This window comes from Hyaena hyaena, unplaced genomic scaffold (assembly GCF_003009895.1).
Source record: "Hyaena hyaena isolate Hyena2069 unplaced genomic scaffold, ASM300989v1 scaffold_757, whole genome shotgun sequence".
NCBI lineage: Eukaryota > Metazoa > Chordata > Mammalia > Carnivora > Hyaenidae > Hyaena > Hyaena hyaena.
In genome coordinates this window covers 744,560-771,130 of record NW_024081392.1, presented here as the reverse complement: position 1 = coordinate 771,130, position 26,571 = coordinate 744,560, and the positions used below count along the sequence as shown (strand labels likewise).

At 33.8% G+C, this 26,571-nt stretch overlaps 1 protein-coding gene across 7 annotated transcripts in view; it reads right to left on the bottom strand.

The window, feature by feature from the left end:
• The window catches only part of ADGRL2 (adhesion G protein-coupled receptor L2), a 189,021-nt gene that overhangs the window by 37,414 nt on the left and 125,036 nt on the right, over nt 1-26,571 (bottom strand). For 6 of the 7 annotated variants that reach the window (XM_039218406.1, XM_039218409.1, XM_039218411.1 and 3 more), the window contains exons 4-8: nt 18,450-18,559; nt 11,223-12,023; nt 3,727-4,020; nt 3,075-3,178; nt 2,023-2,208 (exon numbers count right to left, since the gene is read on the bottom strand). In XM_039218406.1, coding sequence (XP_039074337.1) covers nt 2,023-2,208; nt 3,075-3,178; nt 3,727-4,020; nt 11,223-12,023; nt 18,450-18,559 — 1,495 coding nt within the window. Of the gene's footprint in view, nt 1-1,143; nt 1,183-2,022; nt 2,209-3,074; nt 3,179-3,726; nt 4,021-11,222; nt 12,024-18,449; nt 18,560-26,571 lie in introns of all 7 variants that reach the window. The other variant, XM_039218413.1, reaches the window with a different exon arrangement.

Sequence of the window (26,571 nt, the reverse complement as noted above, 5' to 3'; positions counted from 1 at the left end):
ACTAATACCTTAAAGGTAAACTGAAAATTTCAGTATGACAAATTCTACACATTTCAGCAGTTATTTCTTTGCTCCCATTAAGTAGGCTAAAAATGAAATTCAGACTCTTACTACATAAAAACAGACTTTCCCAATGCCTTTTCTCCTGTAAAGTTTTCAGATTCAACAATGTCTATTATAAACTAGTGACATGCCCTTCTTTTTTTTTTTTAGTTCTTGCAACTAAAGCTGGTAGTCATGGTTTTTGAGTAACCTCTATTCTACAAAACTATAAGGTTTTTCATTTTGTTGTCCTATGTATATGGATTAGTTCTTCAAGATATGATTTACTAAGGTTATGGTCCCCATAGGAGTAGGATTAGAAAATAACCATACCCCCCAAATAAACCTGTAAAATTCACATAATAAAACAATATGTAATCTGGTACTATTATTTTGATCACACAAAACTAGCATGGCACAGTTCTACTGTCAGCCTCAGCATGCTTCCTATTACTTGGATATACCAGGGAGAAGAATCGGCTGGAGTGAACAAGGATTCTGAGCCACACAGAGGTTTTCTGTTTCTATTAGCCTGATAAAAACCAACACAGAACATATACTGATAACACTGTCACATTATTTATATTTCATTTCTAGTAACCCATCCTCATATCAACCTGATTCTGGGAAGGACTCCTAAAAATTTCAGGACAAAGCCTTTTTTTTTTTCTTTAATTTAAGAGTACACCACAGAGATAAGAAAGCAGTGACTTTTTCATGCACATACATTATGACTCTACAGTCTTTGATATGATAAACTGCCAAGAATATATCATAGCTGTTTTACTCAAGTTGTTTTTGAATCCACAGAGATGACAACAGGAAACAAAGAGACTAGATGATTACTTTCCAATTCAGAGGATATTTCATTAAAATTCTTGCATGTTTGGATAAATGAAGAAAGAGCAAAAATTGTAAAAGTAAATTATTTGCTTATTCTGAGAGTAATAAACCTGAGCAAAGCCAACATTTGTACAGCTGATATGGGGCACATTATATAATTATCAAAGACTGAAATACATTGGATCATGCAGCAAGATGAGAAAGCGTGGCAGGTAGCTGAAGAAGGGAGAAAGCAGGGTGACAGCACAGGAGAGATACCTTAAGGTAAGCCCTGCATGTCTTCTCTCGTTTTTGGAGCTTTTTAGTAAAAGAAAAGAAAATCAGAGGTTAGACTTTACCTGTTGAAAATGAGGAAAAAAGAAATCCTCAAAACTTAGGTGTGTGTTCCTGAGCTCAAAGTTTATTGTGCACGGCAGTCCTCTGGATTTTTGTGAGTTTCCACTGCCTGCCAAACTGCATATTTATAGTTTATAGCTGCATTTTATTAAATACGCTAATCCAAAGTACTGTGATAAAACTAGAGCCAAAATATGTGGTTAAAAGAAACAAAAATGTCTATTTTTTAACCCTATAAATCCCTATTAGCCACGGATTTTGGCTTAATATGACTCCCATATGCTTATTTCATAGCTGGTTAAAATAGCTACCAAATTTTTGTTAGATTGGAAAAGATTAAGAGTACTAATACATTATCCTCTTAGAGAGGGAAACCTGTCCTTCTCCCCAAACCTGCAATTTGAAAACAATATTACAGTGGCTAACATTCCTCTATGTGGTACAATTTTGCTGCGACCGTAAGAGTTGCACATATTAGCGAGTAGAATGTATGCGATGTTTAACACATAATCTCTCCAAGGGCAGAGAATGCATTCATAAGTGGGAGTACTGACCACAATCAGGCAATGTTTGCCACCGACTAAAATCTCCTTCAGATATTTAACTTTCTTTTTTTTGGGGGGGAGGGTCATGTTGCTCCTTTCTCAACTGTAATTCTCTCTTGAGGAACCAGCCAAATTAGAAATTTTTTGTCTAAGTATATGTCAAGGGTGGGGGGCAGAGGTCTGGCAGTCCCACCCGAGGAGAATCAAGAGCTGCCATATAAAATGTCTGACTTGATAACAGGAAATTCCTACCTACCTTGTTATAACTCCGTCCAGCAGAATCCTTTTCACTCGGTTTCAGTTCCTGCAGCTGTGCATCAAGAATGTCCACCAACTGCTCCATCAATCTCACAGAAGAACTCACATCTCCAGCAAACACCGGCCCTTTGGTATGTTTAGCCAGTTCATTGGCAAGACTAGCAGCGTTTTCTCCACTTCTGATCTGAAATGACAATTTATATTATCTCAGTATGACTCCCTGTTCTGTGTGTGGCTTCTTGTTCTTTTCCCGAGTATCTTTGTTGTGGTGAGAGAAATAGTTGCAAATATGTCGAAATCTGCAACTAATTGAGACCAATAACTTTCTCTTGGTTTCAGATTATTAAAGGTTCTTAAATCCTCAAGACACAAAAGAAATACTTAACCAGATCTTTAAAAGAAATGAAAAGAAAGAAAACTAGAAATCTTTTTGTTAAAATCTTTTAGATTGCTCTCTCAATTTCCCTACTACAATTTTACATAGCCATTTAAAAATCTTATTTGTTTATTACAATGATCCAGAAATTTAATCAGAATGCAATCACTATGATACTGGGGGGTGTTGTCTACCACTTGCTTGCATTTCAGAAAGGTAAATGAGGAAAGAGAAACAGAAATGTCACTGCATTACACTGTAATACTAAAGTTACCAATGTCTTGTAAAGTCGTTTTTACTTATTCTATTATAATCATCTGTGATATAAACATCTGCTTGCATTCTGTGGATTCAGTTGCAAACTTAATGATATTTGATTTATTAGGCCAATGGACTATTTGTCTTACAAACATCAAAAGAAACAAAATAAACTAAATATGAATGAAATTAACCAAGTATGTATTCATTAAAAAGCTTAACATAGAAAACAGCATGCCCCCAAACATATGTAACTTTGAACAAATAGTTTACAGACAAAACTATGCATAATTTTTTATTTTTATACTGAACAAAGAGCAATGAAGCTGGTTTTAACATACAGAACTAAATTATTTATGTTAGACGTTAAAGCCCTTAATCACCAATGTGTATCATATTAAAAGGTTCCAACCAACCTTCTGAGCCAGCTGATTTACCCAGTGTGAGGTACAGTTGCTAAGATCGGGGCCCTTAGGGTTCCATGTTCCAGTGGAAACCATGCAGAGATAGGAGGCAGTTCCTACAACAGATGTAGAAAACAACAGTGAAATTGAAACCATTTTTCTGCATGCATTCGGGAACTCAGCTAGGATGATACTACTCTGAATGTTAAATTTTGAATAAACGCTAATGGAAGTGGTTGATAATAACTGACAAAAAGTAGGGTATAATGCAGATTATAAACAGTAAATATAAAGTCAGCATTGAAATATCAGACATTTACAGCAAACAGACAAAAAGCCCTTGATTTTCTTGGGACTCGTCCAAAATGATATTCGTAATGAGAAAGGCAGCTGTAAGAAGCCTCAATGGAGTCTATGGGCAAAAAACGTCACGCTTGACCTAGGTCTTTAAGAGGGAGAGGTAATTCACAGCCTGACCTTAAATAACTTTTGAAGTTTATGAACCTTTAAGTTGTCTACAGATGCTGTACCACCAAAGCTAACAAAAATAATAACAAAGATAGCTATCATAAATGTCTTTCTTTCCTTGAAAATCGCTTCAGTGGTAATTCAGAACGAACTTACTAAATTTAAAAATATATGTTTGGCATTTTACAAGAAATACCTCTTGTTCCCTTGGGACATGGTCGTTCAACCATCATTCCCCTTTGTGTCTGAGGCCACTTTATCCCCCTCGCGTCTAATGCCTCGCAGAATCTCTCTGGCAGGGGAAAAATATTTGTTACAGGAGGAATTTTGGTTGTAGAAACTGCTGGAGGTGGTTTTGTCCCTTTGCTTCCTTCCTGTGATCCAGCTACGGTTGTGCTCATGGGGCCTTTCTGTGAAGTAGTGCTTGTGGTTGGTACTGTGGTTTTGAACAGCTCAGCTGAAGAAGTTATTGTCACAGCTGTGGTAGGCACTATGGAAAAAAGATGAGTATGTTAATCTCAAACACACACTTGCACTCATATACAGGCACACACAGGAACGTGTATAGGCGCACACACAACACAAAATCCCTCCCATCCAACTACCCCAAGTCCAACGGAATGAGAGTTAGTGAGAACGCCAGGAAGGCTGGAGAAAGAATAAATCCATTGGTTTATTTCAATTTATTCGTACTGTTGGCTAAGTGATGGCCGTGTAGGCTTTACTACAGATTTGTTTGTATGACTCTAATTGTGTTACATCTATGTCTCAGTGAAATGTTTGATAATACAATTTAAGTATATTTCATGGCTTATCATCCAACAGAAACTGAAGGCCAGTCTTAAATAAAGCTGCAGTGTCTATACCAAATATATTATATGTTACCACAAAACAATATAGAAAAATTTTATATAAATCGATACCCTATAAGTAATCAAAGTATCAATAAAAACCTGACAATTACATATAATTAAGACAATAAAAAATTTAAAGTCACCCACTCTACATCTTGCAGGAAAATAAATACTGTGACATCTTTGCACCCAGCAGCCATTCTTGCTTGAGAGATTTTTGAGCATGCCTGATTAGATCCAAACAGAAGATAAGCTTGGCATGCTTGTTGCTGGGTTAGTAAGGAAACATCTGAGGCTTCATTAGGCATATTTATATTTGAAAATGTAGGTAGAAAAAGCAACTATTCTGGTCACAGGTTATAATGCAATCTCTTATCAGGGTAACAGATCAAAACATGCCTAATTTGAAAACAACCCTACATCATCTTACTGAGTTTAACAAACAATATAAATGGAACTACAGATACACATCTTAAAATATAAATTTAAAAAGACATTATTTTAAAAGGTTGACATCTAGCATTACTTTCAAACTGTTAAATTCACCAGGTTAGAAAAAAATAATGGAGCTTAATGTTTCCTTCATTAACTACCATTTAATTAGTTTAAACGACTAAAATTCTGTTAGTAAAACTTTAATGCTATCATTTAAAATCTATTAGGGGGCGGCTGGGTGGCTCAGTCAGTTAAGCATCCGACTTCAGCTCAGGGCATGATCTCCCCATCTGTGAGTTCGAGCCCACTGTCGGGCTCTGTGCTTACAGCTCAGAGCCTGGAGTCTGCTTCGGATTCTGTGTCTGCCTCTCACTCTGCCCCTCCCCTACTCGTGCTCTGTCTCCCTCTCTCTCAAAAATAAATAAACATTGATAAAAATAAAATCTATTAGGTGATTACACTAAAGTTTTATCAACACTTCTAGATTACTGGCTTTTATTTATTTATTTTTTTTTCTTACAAATAGTTTATTGTCAAGTTGGTTTCCATATAATACCCAGTGCTCATCCCCACAAGTCCCCTCCTCCATGCCCATCTCCCCCCGGCCTCCCACATCCATCAGTCCTCAGTTTGTCTGTCAGGATTCAAGAGTCTCTCATGGCTTGCCTCTCTCCCTTTCCCCCACCATTTCCCCCCTTCTTCTCCCCCATGGTCCTCAGTTAAGTTCCTCCTAATCCTCCTATACGTGCAAACATATGATATTTGTCCTTCTCTGCCTGACTTATTTCGCTAAGCATAACACCCTCAAGGTCCATCCATGTTGCTACACATGGCCAGATTTCACTGTTTCTCATTGCTATGTTAGATTACTGGCTTTTAAAACCTTATCCACACGATGCTGTAAATGTAACAGATTCGAGTACAGCAAATTAAAAATAACTATTTTTCAAATACTCTTATAAAACATTAACTTATTTTATGCTTTTTCTATAATGTAACGAACAAACCAGAACTTTAGAACTTAGAAAACAAGTTTATATAATCACTAATATGTTTACTATTTTAAGCTGCGGTCCATAAATAGTTGTTCATATAATCCTGCCATTACTGACATTATATAATCCTGCCATTACTGACAGAGTACCCTAAGTTTATTACAAAAAGTAGTGTACATTCGTTTTAGTTCTTTAGGAGTGAGGAACTTCTTGTTGTGAATAAATGCATACTGCACACTCTCTACATCTTTTTTCCTTCTATCTCTAGAGAAACTTCTTAATCATGTGTTTTATTTCCAGGGCATAATTTATTGACCATATGAGAGATGCCTGTGTACATTAGTCAAACATCATGTCTAGCCAGCTGCTGCAGAAACCTATTCAAACCTGTCTATCTTTTTCTGTAAAGCACTTGCCTGACATCTTGTTAAACCTCTGTAATTTTCTTTTGATTACAATGCAGCCAGGCTTTCAGTGCTTTCTCAATTAACATTTGTCAAAAGCATCACAATCTTTCACAGAAGTGTCAAAAGATGGCCTCTGAATCAAATCTTAAAGAGTAGTGGGGAATCAGAGCAAAAAGAAAAGGGCAGAGCAAAATGGTTTTGTGCACACCATCTTATGTTATCTCTTGACACTGCATTAATTAGTACATAGTTAATCACTGAAGTATGTATTAACAATACTGCAATTAGTGATCCGTTAGCTAAGCATTCGGGAAAGATCCATAAAAACTGAGTCAAGGTAGGTACTAAAATGACCTCTAGTAAGTGCACAGCATTTCATGCAACACGCAATGTGTTTTTGAGAATAAATTTCATACATTTTCACCTTTTGTTCATCAAAAGTTTAGAGGGAATCAACACATTCTTCAAAGATAAATCAATGAAATACTGGGACAAACACAAAAGTAAACTTGTATGTGCCAAGATTAAACCCTTCATAAAGACTATTAGAATCTCCAGAAATTTGCAAGGCTGAAGTTTAGCACCTTTAAGGAAAGCAATTTTTTCTAATGACAAAGCTATAAATGCAGAGGTCATTTATAAAAATTAGTATTTCTTCCAGAAGTGAAGACAGGTCCCAACAGGGCGTCTGATAATGATAAAAGCCTACATTGATTCAGCATTTATGTGCCAGATGCTATGCTAATCACTGTTCATGGATCATCGGATCATCTTATTCAATCCTTGCCACAACCTTGTGAAGTAGGCACTATGGTTATCTTCCTTTTACAGATGAGGAACTTGAGGCATGGAGAAGGTTAGGCAATTTGTTTAGGGTCACCTATATTCTGAAATGTTATGATCTTACTTTTCTACATAAAAGATTCTCATAGACTCTGGAGAAGTATGGCATCCCCCAAAACATTTTGCCCTTATTTTAGAGCATTTACCTGAGTCTTTTCTGTGTAAATCTCTAAAACAAGACAACATGTGGAAAGATAACATAAAACACTAGAGCAACAAATGATTAAAAGTTTCATAATGAAACTTACATGGCAAAAGATTCAATACCCAAGAGTATCCTATAAATGGTAACAGAAAACACAACCCACAATAGAATTTTCTCTCAAATCTAGTCTTACTTTACAAAGGTCTGTCCCAGAGTTACCAGGGTGTTGTGTCAAACACCTGGATTAAATGACCCAGCATTCTGCCTACCCTTATCATGAGTACAGAGACGTAGAAACAGTGCTAAGAAAATGCTAATGAACACATTTAAGAACTACTGATGAAAATTTCAACAAACACATACAGAATGCATCTGTTTACCATGATGGTGTTTAATAACTGCAGTTTACTATTTATGCTAAGGGTTGCACTTTCCTCATCCAGGTCCAAGAACTCACTCACTGTTCACTCAATGAACTCCAGTTATTACAGTGAGTCCATAGCCTGGAAAGGCAAAACTGTGTATGCCTTATTTTTTTTTTTTTATGTTTTATTTATTTCCGAGAGAGAGAGAGAGAGACAGCATGAACAGGGGAGGGTCAGAGAGAGGAAGAAACAGAATCTGAAATAGGGTCCAGGCTCTGAGATGGCAGTCAGCACAGAGCCCGATGTGGGGCTCGAACCCACGAACCAAGAGATCATGACCTGAGCCGAAGTCGGACGCTTAACCGACTGAGCCACCCAGGTGCCCCAAAACTGTGTATTCATTAAATTTACTTTTATTCAATGTCTAAAAGTAATGATCGCCTTTTATTGAGCAATAATGATTAATGGAAAGATGTTTCAAGAAATATGGATTCTGAGCTAGACACTTTCTAAATAAATAAACCTAACCAGTTCTCTTAATAAATTTTTTTTCTGCTATTATTGAAGTATCATACTTCAAGGGCACCTGGGTGGCTCAGTCAGTTAAGGTCCAACTTCGGCTCAGGTCATGATGATACCATGGTTCGTGGGTTTGAGCCCCGCGTCCGGCTCTGTGCTGACAGCTCAGAGGCTGGAGCCTGTCTTCGGATTCTTTGTCTCCCTCTCTCTCTGACCTTCCTCTGCTCACGCTGTCAATCTCTCTCTCTCTCTCTCAGAAATAAATAAAACATTAAACAAATTAAAAAAAACAAGTGTCATACTTCATAATTACTCTAAGACAAACATTCAGGAACTTTCAAAACCCAAGACACAATATTTTTTCAATAATATTTGGAATATCAAATTTGCAGACAAAGTAAATATAAAGCAAGTCTGATGAAGAAATATAAAAGACATTATAAAAAAAGACTGAAAACGTTTTTCCGAAGCCCACTCTAGAAAGGGAGAAGGTACAAGGAAAAACAGACCTAGTTTAGAGAAATGGAGTGAATGAACTATACAGAGATCATGTAAGGCTAAAAATTCAAAGGAAAAACAAGATGTATTTGAAAACCATGATTAGGGTAAGGAAAAAATATACTTGCCCTGTTAGGAATGAAAAGGCTTGGGTTTTATAAATGGGAAAAAGTATTGACGCTAATACACTATGAAACAGTCCACAACAAAAAACGAAAGGAATGGTAATTTTACCATTTTATGTGCTAATGTATATATACCTTGGTAACATACATGACAGCAAAGCCAGTATGTAAGACTTTAAATTATAGCCAAACCAGTCAATCATTGCTTTATGACAGGTGAAGACCTGAATTCTCTGACTGCTCTGTCCTATCAGTTTTGTGGATTTGCTTCTTAAAAGCTGACAGTGGCTTATTAATTTGACCTAAATTGATGGGCCAGAATAGTTCTGCAAGGCCCCATCTGCATGCATATAGATATCAGCACACATCTTGGATGAGAGAGACTGCAGTCTCTAAAAGCACATGAAGATAAATTATAAGGGAGAGAGAAGAGAATATAATATGGTTTCAACAGCAGCAAGAGAAATTTAGGTCATATAAAACTTTTGTTTTTTTACCACTGAGGGCTTAATAAGAGTTCAATATGAATTTTCACTTTCTGGTAGTATTTAAGATGCCTAAATACACTGGATAACAAAGTACAGTTATAGGAACACAACTACCAAATATGTCCAAGTTTCTCATTTTCAAAGAGGACAACCACTCTTTTCAAAACTATCTAAATTATGACAGCTGTTTTCATCTCAAATGGATCAAATTATTTACCAGAAAATAAGCCACATGTGCAAAATGACATTATTACTCATCTTGTATTCATGAAATACTTTGTGACCAGTAGACGGGGCAATGATTCTTTGTTGAACTGAACCTGTACTCAATTTATTCATATTCCTTTAGTTGTTGCCGGATTATGAATTTGCATTTCTAAAAGTATTTATTTCTCTTTTTCCTAATAGAGGGGAAGAGATATATTACTGCCCAAAACAAATGGAACTGCCGTGAGAGTAACAAAGGTTAGAAAAAATAGACAATGTCAAATTTTGTCAATGTCAGAAGTTTGCCTTCAACAAACCTATAGGATAAAGGGGAAAGATGGTAACTAGACAGCTGAGACACAGGCAACATTCCAAATTACTGGTCCAATGGGAAAAGAGATATGTCTAAATTTAAAAGTGAATGATTCTACGATATTATCAATAAAGATTTTTATGCCATTAAAGATGTAGTTTTTGAAAATTTAACAATAGACATTACTAGTTTAACTTTAAGTGAAATAATTCCAGACATGCATGGATTAGACTAATGGGCCTTGCATTAAGTCAGTATGTTATCATTCTCTTACTTTTTAAACAAAAAAACACATATTTTTGATATACTAGAAAGATTCAAATTAGAATTTCAACTACAAAAAGCTGTGGCTTCTGTTCTTATGGTCTTGACCCTATTAGAATATTTAGAACTCAGTCATGATATATCTTGAAAATATGAACAGGTACATGTTATTAAGTCTGTGGATGTGTATACACTGCTTTAACAGAAAAAGATACTAATTTCTTTTCCACCTCGTTGAAGAGCTTGATTTAGTCACCTCAAATTTCCAAAAAAAGCTCTGCCTCCTAAAATTTGTGACTCAACAATTTGAACATTCTCATTAACTCAGTAAATTGAAATAATCAGCTTTAAAATACAAATACTATTCTTCAAATAGAAAAGACATAATGCAAGATTTATAATAGTATATGAATTTGTTACTTTTATCATGAGTATGAGGTAACCTGGTTTTAATGAAATATTCATTTAAATTACCCTCAAAAATTATTTTCCACAGAACTGAATATACTTGATCAACTAACGTATATTTCCAAAGATTTTACACTATTTTCTAAAGTAATGATCCTCCATAAAGTACCTAAAGAGAACACAAATTGAAAATGTTAGCTTATCCATCTTCATAAATTTCCACGGGATCATTTAATGCTTAGTCTATGTGTGACAGTTAAAGTCACAGAAATATTTACTTAAAACCATCACTAATTTATCAGTAAATAAAAATCTGTGATTCTACTAGGAAGATATTGGATGATTCCCTTTCCTACTCAGACAGCAGATACCAGAACTTCAGAACACTTATGCCTGACATTGTACATCAAGCCTGGCAAATCTCCTGGGACTTCCTAACACACATTTCCCTTAACCACTGGCGCCAAGAAGTTAAAAGGTCTGCTCATAGATTGTAATCAATTCAGAAGTCAGGTAGGGAAAAAAAGAACACAAAGCTAACAGGTTTGTAACCAGTATTATATTCTTAGCAATGAAAAACTAAACTAATGATGCTACAATTTTTTGAAGTCAACATTTAAATGAAAAAATCCAAAAAAAGAAAATGGGCCAAAATAAGGCTAAAATGTACACACTATATGCCAACATGAAATACCACAGCATTTTCCTTTGGGCTTTAACCATGAAAAGGGGAAGAAAACTGACAGGGAAAAAAAAAAACCCTTCTAAATCTTTTAAAAGGAAGCTATTCATGAAGACATCAGCATTAGCAAGCAAACATTCTTACCTTGGGCAGGATCCGGTGGACCAAACTCCAGAGAATATCGTAAAATGAAGTTATTGTTCCACACGTAGAGTTGATTATCTCTAGGATTGTAATCCACTGCAGCAATATACTGGTATTGGTTGGGGAAAGGAACATCTACATATTCTCCTCGGTTCAGTCGAGTATTGTAAATATAATCAATTGCATTCTTGCCTGTTTCACTCTCATTGTCTTGATAAACTGACCTGACCACATAGAGGACTCCGCAAATCATAAAAGCATTTGATGCCGCACGTTTGTCATACACAGTCTCCCACGTTGCTTCAAATCGAAGAGTGTATGGATTTAGTTGGCTAATAACTATCATTCCATTGTTCTGTTCAGTGGCATAAATGACCCATAAGCCGTTTTCGTCAACTGCTAGGTCGATATCAGTCTTTCCTCCCCATCTATATGGTGAGGTATCATGATAGTTGGCATAGTTAATTATGGCCTCGCCACTCTTAATTCTAGTCCTCAAGTCAAATTTCACAATGTTCCTTGTTCTCTCTTTGTTAAAGAAGACAGCACCATCATATACCACAAATCCAGTACCATCTACTCGATTTGGAAGTTTGTATGTTGTTGTTTGGCGACTATTTTGGAAATCTTCTAAAGAAGCATATTCTATTAAAGTATCAGTACGATAGGGAGTCCAGGGCATGAAATAAATTTTATCTGCAGCCTGAAGAGGGTCCTTGCACCAGGCACCTGCCTTTTGTTCAGCTTCATATATACATGGTGAATCCACAATTGCTTTCAAGGTCCCAGGGCACACAAATACTAACAGTCACAGAGAAAAGACAACAATTAAGCCAAGTTAAAAAATTAAATGGGCAACTGCAAGTTTTAATGATGATAAATGAAAAGAGAAAAAAATTGTTTTATTAACATTCGATTTTCCCTAAAATTTATACTTAAAACAAATACCAGGTTTCTTTTTTCAAGTTACCATAACCAATGTACTAGCATACAAAGTGGCTGGGGTTTATTTTCATAAGTGCAAACCTAAGCTTTAAGATCATTCATAACTGAGCTGACAATGTGCATTTTTGCTATGTTTCCAAGTTTTTGATTTGGTAATATATACTATAAAACTGAACGCTTTGTGCCTAACAGTGTACAAAATACTTTTAGTCCCAGCTTTGTAGTCTCCCTCCCAGCCTACTTATAAACCCTCAAAAGCAAAACACCAACATAAAGCAACTAAAACAAAAGCCCAATATGAAGGCTTATTCAGAACTTTTATAAAGTTAGACTGAAAAAAAAAAAGGTTCTTCAATTGAAGAAACATAAATATTCAGAAAATGTAATTAGGAACAGAGAAAAGTAAATACAAGGAAAGCAGAGATGAAACAACCAGGAGACCCTGGAACCATGGCATGCTATGGAGAGGGTTCTGGAAGCCAGGCAAGATGACACGTTAATAATAAAATATCCAAAGGTGTCAGAAAAAGAAACACAGAAAGGAGCAGCTCCCCCTCGCCGACTTCAGAATTTTTACCCCATCACCAGATTTAGCAGTCATATAATTTCACTGTAAACAATTGACTTCTTTATGAGGTGCATTTATGAGATCCTGCTGATTATTTTAATGTCAGGAGTGTTGTGGGGGGGAGGGAAGGGAGGAGGTAACATCCATAAGGCACATAACAGGGAGCTGGGGTTCAGACTGTATACGTTATTTACCTTTTTGCTCCACTTCTATTTTAAGCATCGGAAGAAAAACAAAAAAAAAAGTGCAAGGAAAAAAGAAAAAAGATTAAAATAAATTGACTAATAGTCTAAGACTGAATTCGTAATAGATGCTAAATATAGGAAGAATAAGAGCTGTACTACTTTGGATAAAGAGAAACACACAACAGGAAAACCTAGCAGGAGAAAGATTCTACAGTTACATAAAAGAACATGGATCAATCACTTTAGTAGATTAAGGAGGCAATACAAATATGTTGGCATGTTGCTTCACTTAGGGTACCTGAATAAATTATGAAACTCTTCACTAATGCATGGTATACATACTCTTGCCTTTCCAAGTCACTCAGCAATTTTACCAAGTTTTATTTTATATATGTATGCTACAGGCACAAATGCATGCACAGGTGTATCATCCCCATCTATCATATGAACTCATTATTAAACTGATAAAAACAGGTTAAGTGTAACAACAGGAAAATATATTTACAAAAATAACTCAATTTTGGAGCTTGGGTCAAATTTAACGAATACTGATATAGTTCTATTTTAACATTCTTTTCAAAGATATTTATGTTTTAAGAAATATATATAATTATGCACGATAGTACATTTCAATTTTTTATTATCTTCCATTTCTAAAAAATCCATCTTAATTATAAGAAAAAATGCCTCCTTTTCAGAATATATAAATCTCTCCTGCTACCCCAATAAGGATTTTGAAGGGTGGGGTAACATAGTGCTTTTCTTCCCCACTAAGAATTAGTAAATATATTATTTAAATTTATATATTTGTATATTGTAAAATTCGTATTAAATTCTCTATATCACATAACTCAAACTTGTAATATTAAGTCTATTTTTTAAAAAAGTAAGCAAAATACATACAAGGAAAAAGCAAGCAGAGTAGGCAAGGAGAAAAAGGAAGAAAGAATTATGGTTAGCTTATTACGACATCGTCCACCATCATCAATTTACACAGAAAGCAAGCTAGCATGCAGCAACAATCATACTGAGCATTCAAAGCAAATACCTTGACTCCACAGACCCCATAAAAGGTAAATGCTTTCATAAAACAAACCTGATTAGTACAGTTATAGAGAAAAAATCCTCCCTCCAAGAAGTCTAAAGAAACGGATTATACAGTTAGGAAGGTTGCTATATAAGATTCTTCCTGGTAAATAGAATTCTAATAATAACAATCCATAAAACACTACTTTAGACTGTATGTATGCTTTGAAGTATGTTGCCTGAATTTCATAAAGTGATCAGATTAATGTCTGTGATTCTCCCTCTTTCCTTATTAAAATGCATTAGGGTGTGCTAATACTCCATCTCCAAATTGATTACTCAAAGATACTGTAGTTGCACATTTCATTAAGATGTCTTAGGTTGATTAATTTTTAAAAATTATAATAATTCATCAAGATTAAATACTGACCTCCTGAAATACCTTAGAGAGAAATATCAGACAAATATTTTTGCCATAGGAATAGCATGTAACTTTCTGCATTAAGCTACCACCTTCCCAACCGACTTGGTCTATTTAACCACTTTCAGGAAACATACTTGCTCTATCATGTGTAATTCTGACTATATCAGGTAATAATAAGTTCAGTGTTACTGATAAGAAACAGTTTTCTTTTATAAACCACTAGTCCTAAAATTACTCCTCAATGAAGAGCAATGTTATACTTGCTTAGAATCAATAATGGAAGGGCATGGTAGGAAAATGAGGATAAGAGAAATTAGTGTTGTGACTTCTCAGTCTTTATTTATATACAGCTGTATTTTTTTTTTTTTCAGGAAAGGATGATTTTACTGAGTAAATCAAGTAAATGTAAAGGATGGGAATAATACATTTTAAAATATGTTACATATTTTGAACAGAACTTAAAACAAGTTCAATGACGAATTTATAAAGTATATTTGTTTTCTATTAGTTGAAAATGGCCAGGCTTTATTATGTAATACACTAAAATGACAGTGCATTTAGTTAGCAAAATAGTAAATAGGGAATTCTTCCTTTGTGCATTAACTGATTATCACTTATATTAGAGAATAAAATGTATATAAATTGTATATAATTTATAGTTCTAATGAAAACAGAAGTAACATCCAAATGTAAAATTAATTTTAGAAACTTTTGATGACTGATGAATCACATAATATATGGATATTGAAAACAAGTCTTTATAGTATGATTTTTATGAAAACTCAAAAGGACGGATAGGTTATCTGTCAAACCAGCTAAAACTCCATCAACCCAGAAGAATATAAAAATACAATAAAATTAATGAAATCAGCATTCTTCATCACATGCCAAATGTATATTGCAACTTCTCTTACAAGACTGTATGAATTAATTCATAACAATAAATTTACTATTCTATAGACCAAACATAAATACATGTGGAGGAGTACATGGATATGCAAGACACAAAATTGACCCAAACAAACTTAAGCCTACATACTATGTACTTGAAGTGACACACTATTTCATTTTGAATAATCTCACATTTATTCACTAAAAATATTTAATCAATAGTTAGTCCCCCAATAAAGAAAACTTATAGCTAAAATTATGGCATAAATTATATAATTTGATGGTAATTTAAAGAAGGCACAAAACTGAGACCAAATCTTGACTGTAAAATATGAAAGTCTAATAATTATTCTCTTTTATCCTACAAGATCCTTAGGACTTCCTTTACACACACACATATTCAATACTAACATTTTTGCTAATGATATAGGATACTCTGGATACACATTTTTGACACGGGCATTACTTGGGCAGGTATAAATGTCACATATAATATTACATGTGCCCGTCCATAATAAAAAGTAAAACAAACAACATCATTTCTAATAAACTCTGTTGAGTAAATTTATTATAAAATTTTCAAAAATCATGGGAAATTTCTGGACATTTCTTTTAAATAGGAGGATATAGTTTTGGATGTGTAAACTCCTTGAGAATTTGGTTTGGATAGAAACTGGCATAAAGCCAGGTGGTAAATGACATATAATAAATGTATTACAGTGACAACTTTTATCAACTACATAAAGTGTAAAAGGGGTATGCAGATGATACAATGTACAAAAACACTATTAAAATAAGGAGAAGTGAAAAATAAAAGTGTAAGAGATGGCTAAGACAGAATCATAAAGAAACGAAAGAAGAGGAAAATGGGGAAAAGAGGTAAGGAAAAACATAATCCTATCTAAGATGAAAACAATCTAAAAAGACCTTTTGTGGGGCACCTGGGTGGCTCAGTAAGTTAAGCATCCAACTTTGGCTCAGGTCATGATCTCACGGTTCGTGAGTTCGAGCCCTGTGTCGGGCTCTGTGCTGACTGCCAGCTCAGAGCCTGGAGCCTGTTTCAGATTCTGTATCTCCCTCTCTCTCTGACCCTCCCCTGCTCACNGGAGCCTGTTTCAGATTCTGTATCTCCCTCTCTCTCTGACCCTCCCCTGCTCACGCTGTCTCTCTCTCTCTCTCTCTCTCTCTCTCTCTCTCTCTCAGAAAAAAATAAAACATTAAAAAAATAAAGATATTTTGCATTAAATTTTATTATTAGTGAAAATCATGAAATTTATAGTGTGTCACTACTGTACAGTATATAGGAATTAGAATTCTATTCGTTCACATGGAATAATTTGAAAAAAAAAGCCAGACTTATTTCTGATTCGTGCAAACATCTAGAAAGGTAACAGCAAATTAATTACTGGTTTTTTTTTTTTTAAGGATAAAAACTATAAAGAACAAATACTTCTCTGAGCATAGCTATTTGCAAGTTTAGTGCACAATATACAATACTTCTGGAGAACTGAAAAAGTAAAATTTTGAAAGTTAGATGTTCCAGAAGACATCCACATTTTCCTTTCTTAAACAGCGCAAGAAATAACTTAAGATTCTGAAAATAATATTTGCTTAACACTGTTCTTGGTCTATAGACTAGGTTACAGGAACTGGCTCCAGAAAGACAATTCTTGGCAGCTCTGACTGATTCCACTGTTTGGGAATGGATGCTGTATTCCTTTTCTAATTTGAGGACAGAAACCATGATAAATTCAAATGAAAGCAACTTTATGGAACAAAATTTTGGTTAGCTCAAAAGAATACAGTGTTCCTCTAGTGGCACAGGAGAATGATTATGTAAGCCATAAGAGAAATGGTATAGAGATCAGTGCACTCAGTAGGCTTCCAATCCTACAAATGGTATAGAAAATACTGAAAACATAAAAAGCATCCATTTCACAGTAACACAGGAACACAGAGCGGGGATGAAAATAAAAGATAATCTGTGTTTGGCCTTTAACTGATACCCACAAAAAGCCAATTTATCAAAACTGTGGGCAGAGAAGAGTGAGACCGCGCCTTCACAGGATGTGTAAGAATGTATTACTACCATATTGGACATTCTATATCCATCTGAATTCAGCCCTTTGGTTTTAGAAATATTGATAGTTTGGACATATAAATCTATCAGAACTAGTGATCTAATTGTTGAGGTTCTGGAAAAAGCAATTTCATTACTTAGTTTAAATCTATTTTTTTTTTTAAGGAGAGAAGTGTACAAAACTATCTCAAATCAATAAAACTGCTGCTAAAGAACTTTCAATTCAAATACCTATGAATCACGGTGACAGGACACCTCTTTTTTTTTCCAGTTTAAAAAGTAAATAAGACAAGAACACTATCAAAAAAACTAGCCTCTGAAAATTAGGTAGTATACTGAAACTATAAGTTGTCTAAAATGCTTTTTTCTACTAAAAATACAATTTTTAGTACAGAATTTAAAAGTACAGAATACAATTTAGCAGTATGAATTCTGAAATTAGGAGGAAAACTACACAGAATTAGAGCATTAGCTAAAGACTACTTATGAAATTTCCAACTGAATTTTAAATGTCCCTCTACAGGATCTAATGGATGTTGTCAAATAAAAATAGAAGTATAATCAAGGTTTTGTTATGTCTATTTTATTTACTGTTAAGATTTCAACACTGAATTTGGTACAGTAATGCTCCTATAAGGACAAGGAAACAAAAAAGGAAAGAAAGCACTTGCCTCAGTTACTACAATGGTAGCTTTTACCAGGCGCTGAAGTTACCACGACAGCAGGTAGCCATTCAAGTAGCTCACGATTAAAACCAAAGTCAATTCCTTCTTTAGAAAACTGTGAGCCAAACCAATTTGTCAGCAACTGGTATTGGGCAAAAGTACAGATTTCTATCTGCCCTACTGAATAGCTAATTCAAGTTTGTTTTCTGGAAAAACACTAGTCTTAAAAGCCAAACACTTAAGAACACAGACAGACACTTGGCCAGCATCACACTATGGCTTCCTTCCACACTTCATGAAGCTAATTGGAGGCCCGAGTCTGTTAGTGCTCTGCATGCATAATGGTTTTGTAGGCCATAAACATATGTTTCTTTCACATGTGTAGTCTTTCAGCATCAACGAGGAATGCTGGAGAAAGTGAAAACTACAAACTTCGTACTTACTGTAAGGGACACATTCATATTGGACTTCAAGATATTTGTATGTTCCAGGACATGGATCAGGAAATACATCTGACCCAGTAACTACTATACACTGTGTTCTATTGTTGCACCTGGAAAACAAAACAAATCATACTTGTGTAACATAATCATTTATTTGTTTTTAATAAAGAAATCTAATATAGAACTGATTCATATTTTCTTTAAGCAGGTAGTACCAAAAGAAACAAAAAAAAAAATCAACTGATACTAGGTTACTCCACATTATTAAATAAAGAGCTATAAAAAAATCCCATTTTCTTTATGTTGTAATATTTCTATGTCATGGGCCACACTAAATTTTAACTCAACGTAAAAAGAAAGCAACCAACAGCTCTCTATTATTCTATTATATGTTTAATTGGAATTTTTAGCCTATTCAACATATACTATAAAAAAAAACCTTAACAGTATATAGTTGTCCCATTTAAAAACTAAAATAACAATTGAAAATGATACCATGAACAGAAACAGAGTCATAAATTGAATTGCTTGAAAGTAAGTTTTGAGGACATACTGAAACAAAGAAGGAGCCAGGTTTTTAAGTTTATTCTGTAAATCCAGTTTTGTGGTAAGTTTTGTATTCTAGGGACTTTCTCCATTCTTCCATACCAGATACCAAGTTCATAGAGCACAACTTCTGTGCTCTGGCTTGATATATGATAGAACACATTTAATGCAGTTAGCACAGTGCCTGGCACATATGGTGACTAAGGCTGTAGTTACTCTTGCTATGTTCATAGAGGACAATGTGGTTATACTAAATATGGCATCACTATGAACCTAGATTCTCCTAAATTAATGGTCTCTGAAATAAAACATTAGAGAGAATGGCACTACCATGATATCTAGGATGTCCTGTTTATTACCATTGGAAGTGCTTTCTTATTTTTGTGTTGTGAATTCATGGAGATTATTAGGATTAAGGTGGAATTTCAGGCAAGATGATACTTATTTAAGTTCTATAAATTTCTCAAAATGTTCTTTTTAGAAGCTTTCTAAAGGCAAGAACTATTCCCCTTTAAAATTTACTTGATTACAACTCAATAGAATGTAATGTTTGCATGGTTTTATTATATTTTCTGATAGTACATAAATTAAGAAGGCCAAGCAAGCAGAACAAGAGCATTATAACAAAATTTATTTAACAATATAAATAGCAGATTTTCTATAATGCATAAAATAAGTGGACTATAAAATGGCAAATAATGAAAAAGCAGCTCAGTTTTCTGTTTGTTTGTTTGTTTTAGCACAACAACTAACAGTAGAAGGAGAACTGCATTAAAAGGGGTAGGCTTGTTAAGTCAGGGACCTTGGAGCCATTTCAACTCAAACCAGATGGATTCATCCTTGAAGAGCAGCAAGACTGGAAAACTTCTACAGGATCAAACATAAATTTTACAGGTCAAGGTATACATAATAAACTTCAAACAACAGTCTTAAGATTACACAAACTTTAATATTACTTGTACAGATACTAAACTAATGATAATTTTTACTACAATTAATCCAGAATACTGTATGCCATATATTTTTAAAAATTTACCATATGAAATAATTTTCAAAAGCACAATGTAAATGGTGCAGTGTCACATTCTTATGCAACATCATGTTTTACTCTTATTATCTGTATTTCTCTTAAATTGGTTCAATTATTTGAAGAAATGTACCAATGATTCTCCACATAGTGTAAATGAATTATTTTAACATGAATCACAGAACCGATTATACATCTTAAAATTTTAAACAGCAGATAACTTTAAGATTTCTCAATAGATCAATATCTAACATTTCAACTAATGGTTCATTTTCCTCTTACTTAGATTTTACAACAATAAAGATCACCACTTTGCTAAAGTTTCTTGATCTCCCAGAAATCCTCAACCACTACCTGCTCCTTATCAAAAACTAAAGTGCTTTTATTTCTTTTCTTACATTTATTCATACCTGCAAGGACCCTTCCTTTTTCTCATTCCCATACCTTTAAGAAATAAGCAAATCCAAACCCCAATGAGTTAGACTTCCCTTATCTATATTTCCTCGGTAGACATTTTATGGCCACTCCACAAAACCCTGCCATGTTTTTGGGTATACATGGTAAAAGTAAGGGGACTGTACTCAAGGATGAAATGACCCAAGACTGGGAAGGATTTTGGACCAAGTTCGTGAATGAGGATATAGCTCCAAGGATTTGGGAATTTATCTCATTTTTCAAAAATAAAGACTATATTGATAATTATCCAGTTTTCCCCAGATGATCAGATAAGTATGACTGTATATGAAATCAACAATATCTTTTGTTGCATATTTTTCAATGTCACAGGATGTTTGCAAGAAGTATACAAGGGACAAGTATTTTCTGCTTCCATTACATTTTGTTTAAAAGAGACCAAAACCATAAAATGAAAAATAATTGCTCATATTTACTTTTTCAGACCTTTTTGTGCATTAGTTATCTGACCACCACTACAAGTTCAAATTAATGTCAAAAGCAATTACCATAATTTATATCAACCACATTTTTATTTCTTTTAGTAATCACATTGTACAAAAATACATACTTTAAGATAGCAAAAAGTGTTTTAGGGCTATATTCATAGTAAAATTGAAGGTAAGGAGGCTTAATGGAATTCCTGCAAATATAATTACATAGATTTATAGAACCATAGATTTCCAAGATGTTGAAAATGTTTATTTTCTACATCAAGAATGCTAGAAATTAATCCTGAGAAAAAATGGAATTAAGGGACTAAAACAGTAAAGTGTCAGCAAGAAGAGGAACACAACTGTAAGAAGTATAAAACTCTCAGATTTGCTTCATGGGTATCTTGCTTCATGGGAAAAAAATACTTAAGCTTTTGGAGGACCAAGTGATGGAAATAAAATACAATTCCACATATTCATTTATGAACGAAGCGAGAGCTATAAGTTTCCAAATTCAGTAAGTGTGGGGACACAGGGGGAAAGAAAATACCAATGTGAGCTGTTAGGACTCAGAAAAATCTGAAAACTCCTTAACCAGTATATTGTTAGTAAGACTGTAAAACTGTAAACTGCTATCATTTAAGAAGACAAGGAAAGAGAAAGCAATTAGCCACAGAAGCAAATTCCCACCAACTGCTCTGCTTCAAGTTTTCATTCTAATGAAAATGAAAAGGTACAACTGAGCCAAGAAAAAAAGGCATTCAGTTGCTTGTAGTCTCAGTCCTGGGCATAGTTCCTGGCATCATGTTCTGCTTCTTCCCCCACAGAAAGAGACTTATTGGTAAAGGTATGGCTGTTTTAACATCATATTATCAGTATCCACATCATACTATGTGGATTCGTTATGGTAAAAATCTACACTTTTCTTACATGTTAAGCATAAAAATTAAGTCTGAATGAGAACAAGGCAGAAGAATAAAGTTTTTTTAAAGAGGTGGATATGACTTGAAATAAATACAATTACTGTCATCATAAAAAAAATGAATATATATATATTTTTAAACACTTGAGCTTTAATTTAACTTTTAAATATTTTACTTTATTTTGTATTTGTAAAGATGGACAGATGAATTAAAACAGTCAAAGCACTGACTTTCAAAATGTGGTCCTTAGATCAGCAGCACCAGCATCAACTGGGACCTTGTTAGAAAAGAGCAGGTTCAGGTCCCACCCAGGATCAACAGACTAGGAAACTCCAGAGGCAAATAACTAATGAGCAAACTGTGCTTTAACTAGATCTGTAAATGATTCTGGTATATGAGAACCACTGTGTTAAGACAAGACAGGTTTAGAATAAATATATTTGGAAACTCATGCTTTTTGCTCTATAAATCTTATTAAAATACAAATGAAAGAAAATCATTAAGCTATAAGTATAATTTAAGCAGCAAGTACTTGACAGAGTTTACAATGTTAACATGTCTTCTTCTCTTGCTAATTTTAATCAAAAGAATCAAGAATTTAAGCGGCCATAATTTTGAGCACGCAAGCTAGTTATTTATTTATAAATTTCTAACACGGAGGGTCTAAATTAGTACAATTTCAAAGTAGGCGTATATATCGTCTGTACACCTATTTTTAACAACAAAAGGAAAGTATAATCTTTTCCTAATATTTGCTTGCCAATGGAAATTTCTAACACTAAATAAATCTATTATGAAAATCTTTGAAAAGACACTATGTTACTTGGAAGGATATCACTAAGAATAACAACAACAAAAAGATCCACTGTAATCACTATAAATTTTTCTACATACAATCTTCGACTTCTTTCTCAACGTAAATTTTAATACCGTGGCTAAATTACAGGAAGACAATATATCATTTTTTAAACTAAGGGGCATAAAGGCAGCCCTTGCAAATAATAACATTATCTGGTAAATAAATGTGAAGGTACAGAATAAGCACTCTGTCTCAAATTCTAAGCATTTAATCATTTTTAATATTCTAAGCATACTTCCAAAAACTTCCAGAAATTGGCATGTATAGACAAAAGACTAATTTCACTGATGTAAAAAAAAAATCAGTGTTTCAAAAACCTCTATCAAAAATTTCACCTACATATTTTTTCTACAAAGTATTTTAGGTTGCAACTTTCTGACTCTCACACTGAATATTTTTTCTTCTAATTTTCTTACATTTCTATAAAAGCAAAGTACAACATTCATCCTGAGAATTCAGTATGTTACATAAAATAAATCCAATAATAAATGCTTTGTTACATTATCAAATTCAAACATGGGTATAAAAGTATTATTTCTAATACTAATATTCATAAAACTTATGTTTTCATCAAAACCCCACCATCTACCATGAAGAAAATCTTAAATCCTACGTTATAGGTCATAAAGCTGCTTTAAATGGAGCAAAACCCCTGAATTTTAAAAATTAGTTTAAAACTCATTACTGCTAGTCTTTCTACTCTACATGGAAAAAAATTCTATTTGGAAATGAAGCCATTTGTACATCTCAAAACCTGAAGAAAATAAAACTGCCTAATTTTGGAGATTCATGCTCATTAGTTAGCTTCTCATGCATAAAGGAATGCCAATAGATTTGTTTTTTAAAAAAATTTAGAGTGTAGCATTTAAAGCCAGTAATATTCTCCAGGTTTGTGCATAATATGTAAGAGAAAAATACAAAATATCTAATGAATGTCTTAACCCTCACAGTTAGCAGATGGTAATAGTTAAAAGCATTAAAACTGTATATTTTATCTTCCAGAGGTAATCAATAATCTCAGGCTTCAATATTAACTTTTAAAGCATCCACAATCATTTTTGAAATTAGGATAAATGTTGCCAACAAAACGTTGTAGTTGATGAAAAGTCATTTTATAAATGTGTATTAACATTAATTTACATACTAGTACATGGAAATTACCTTAGAAACTGTCATGCACAAATTACCAGTGCTTTGAAGAAACATTATCTTTTTTATTTTGGGGACAACAGTGATTCATCACGGATGAAATATTAATAATGCAAACTATTAATATGTTGCTTTTCCTTAATCTTTTAAAACTGAATGAAAGAAGCCTCAATGCATACATTGCTTATAATCTGGGAATAAACTGTATAAAAATCAACAATATAGCGTATCATTTGACTCTGTCCAGAAGCAAAGTCATTTGCTATTCAGGAAGATAAGTGTTTAGAACCAGAGGCTTTAGAATCAGAAAAAAAAAAACCCTGCAGTATTAAGTTACAGTTTGTCTGCTTAAACTATGAGTCCATAAGCAGTGTATTAAACCTTTTAGCCTTCTTTAGAAGTTTGTTTTTAAGGTTAGATGGGATTAATGCAGGCAAACTCTCTGCAAGATGTCTCAACAAATATGAATTACTAACAACAATAAACACATCAATAAAAATAAGTACTCCTTTCTAAAAGATGGACACAGATTTGCAATCTTAAAGGGGCGGAATATCTTTTATGGTTCCAGAGTAGTTCCTACACTACGCGAACGATTTCCTGTGTACAGCTTTAAAAACAGGCCAACTATTCATGCAAATGTGTTTCCTTTCCAACTCTAATCTTGAATTGTACAATGCCCAACAAATTGCTTTTACTCTTCTTTTGATTATCTTATGCTCATTATTACACTTTACCAAGTGCAAAGTATGGAGATGAGATTCCATGTGTAATCTATTGTGAGAGGTGTTTTAATCAATAGCCTTGTTCTGCTGATTAAGCAGGGGCTTCTGTTTTGGCAAGATAACATTAGTCTCTCCAGTCATGCTCCAAAAACCATTGGGAATCTTCAGCAGATCATTAGATATGCTACAATAAAGCTTTGGTACATTCTCTTTTCTTCCTTAAATTACTTCTTCACTGTCCCATCATTCCCTGTCTCGATGGCACTGCATTATTATTGCATCTCCCCTGAAACTTGCACTAGAGCTATGTCTCTAGGTCACAGGATGCCATTTTCAATTGAAGCTTCTGCTTGAAAATATAAATTAAGAAAATTTCATTATCTCCTGCCAGGGGCCATTATTCACCACAGTTCTAAGGAAGATTAAAAATGCAAAATCTACTGACTTGAACAAATACTCCAGCATTCAACAGAAAAGCTCAGTATATCATGACAGAAACTAAAAATTAATGTTTGCTGAAATTTGGAATCATCCTCTAGAATTAGTCCAATTCTTTATTAAGCCTATAGGTTCAGTGAAGATTGCTTCAACAATTTCAGTCTCTCTGTATGCTTTAAATACCATTAGAAAATACTAGCAATAATAGCTCTGTTTTCTTTCCTGAACAATCTTCTACCTCAGTTACAACAGTCACTTCTTGGAGACAAAATAAATGCTTTCAAGGTACTGGGGTATCATGTGATGACACTCCTTTCCAAAGTTCCATGTATACGCAGAACGTTCACAAGAGTACACTGTAAGAGTTTAAACCACGTCCACTTGCTGGACTACTTCTTCTAAATGAATACAACACCTACAGTTGAATTACTGCAACTGAATCCATTCTCTTGTTAAAAAATAGTCTCAATTACTAAAAGAAACCCACTGCTTTATGTCTGTAAGTAAACTTTATTCTACTCAAAGACACAAGAGTAAAAAATTTAGAAATGCTACTATGTTACTAGGAAGGGCAAAAAATAAAAAGAAACAAAGGAAAAGGACACTGTCAATCTATACATTTTCACTGGAGGTGCTTATATGCCTCGCACATAATAGAAATTCAGTGATTGGTTTTGAATGAATGAAATGATGAATGGTCAGCCTGGCTATTTCTGCTTGTAAATAAACACAGTTAGTAGAAAATAAATATCAGACATCTAGTTCTGCTTCAGTCAGCTGTACCTGATTCTCAGAGAATTCTGTCAATTTGGACATAATTTTGTTTCATGAAAGCCAATAATACAGCACTTAGGAGACAGACTATTTAAAGGCAGAGGAAAAAAGTACCATTTAAAGTTTCCAAATCACTTCATGCACTAACAATTCCAAAAGACCAAGGAACGTATATACTATAGGCACTAGAACCCTTCTTACCTTTTGAGTCTAAATTTAGGATAAATATTTATGCACATAATATGAACAGGTAAGTTCCAATACAAGTAGATTTACTCAAGAAAACTGACGGGATGAAAAGGAGTTATGTTCCACGATACAAAGTGACAATCATCCTCACAAATCAAAGAGGGAAACCAAGTTGAATGTTACATCAAACCTTTTATTTGCTTATTGTATAATGCTTTTTTAGCATCTAAATTTCTGTTATGTAGAGCTACGGAAAGTGGGCTCTGCTTTCTTTAAATATTTATTAATGATGATTTGTGAGCTTAACTAATTGCTAGGTAAACATAACATCAGGAAGCCAAATGGTGTGTAATTATTATGGTAAAAGAAGCGGTGTTCTATAGTAGTGTTCCCATTTGTCACATAACTATGTTTTCATAATTTATTTAATAATTTGTATATTCTAGAAGATTTCTATCCATCACAGTATTTAATTCTTTAAGCATATTAAAATACTATTCTTAAAGCATTACAGAATATGTCTTGTTTGAACTATTTTAAAGTCACTGAAATAAAGCTGGATTATAAAATAAAGCTACTACTAGAATCGTCAGGAAAATATGCTT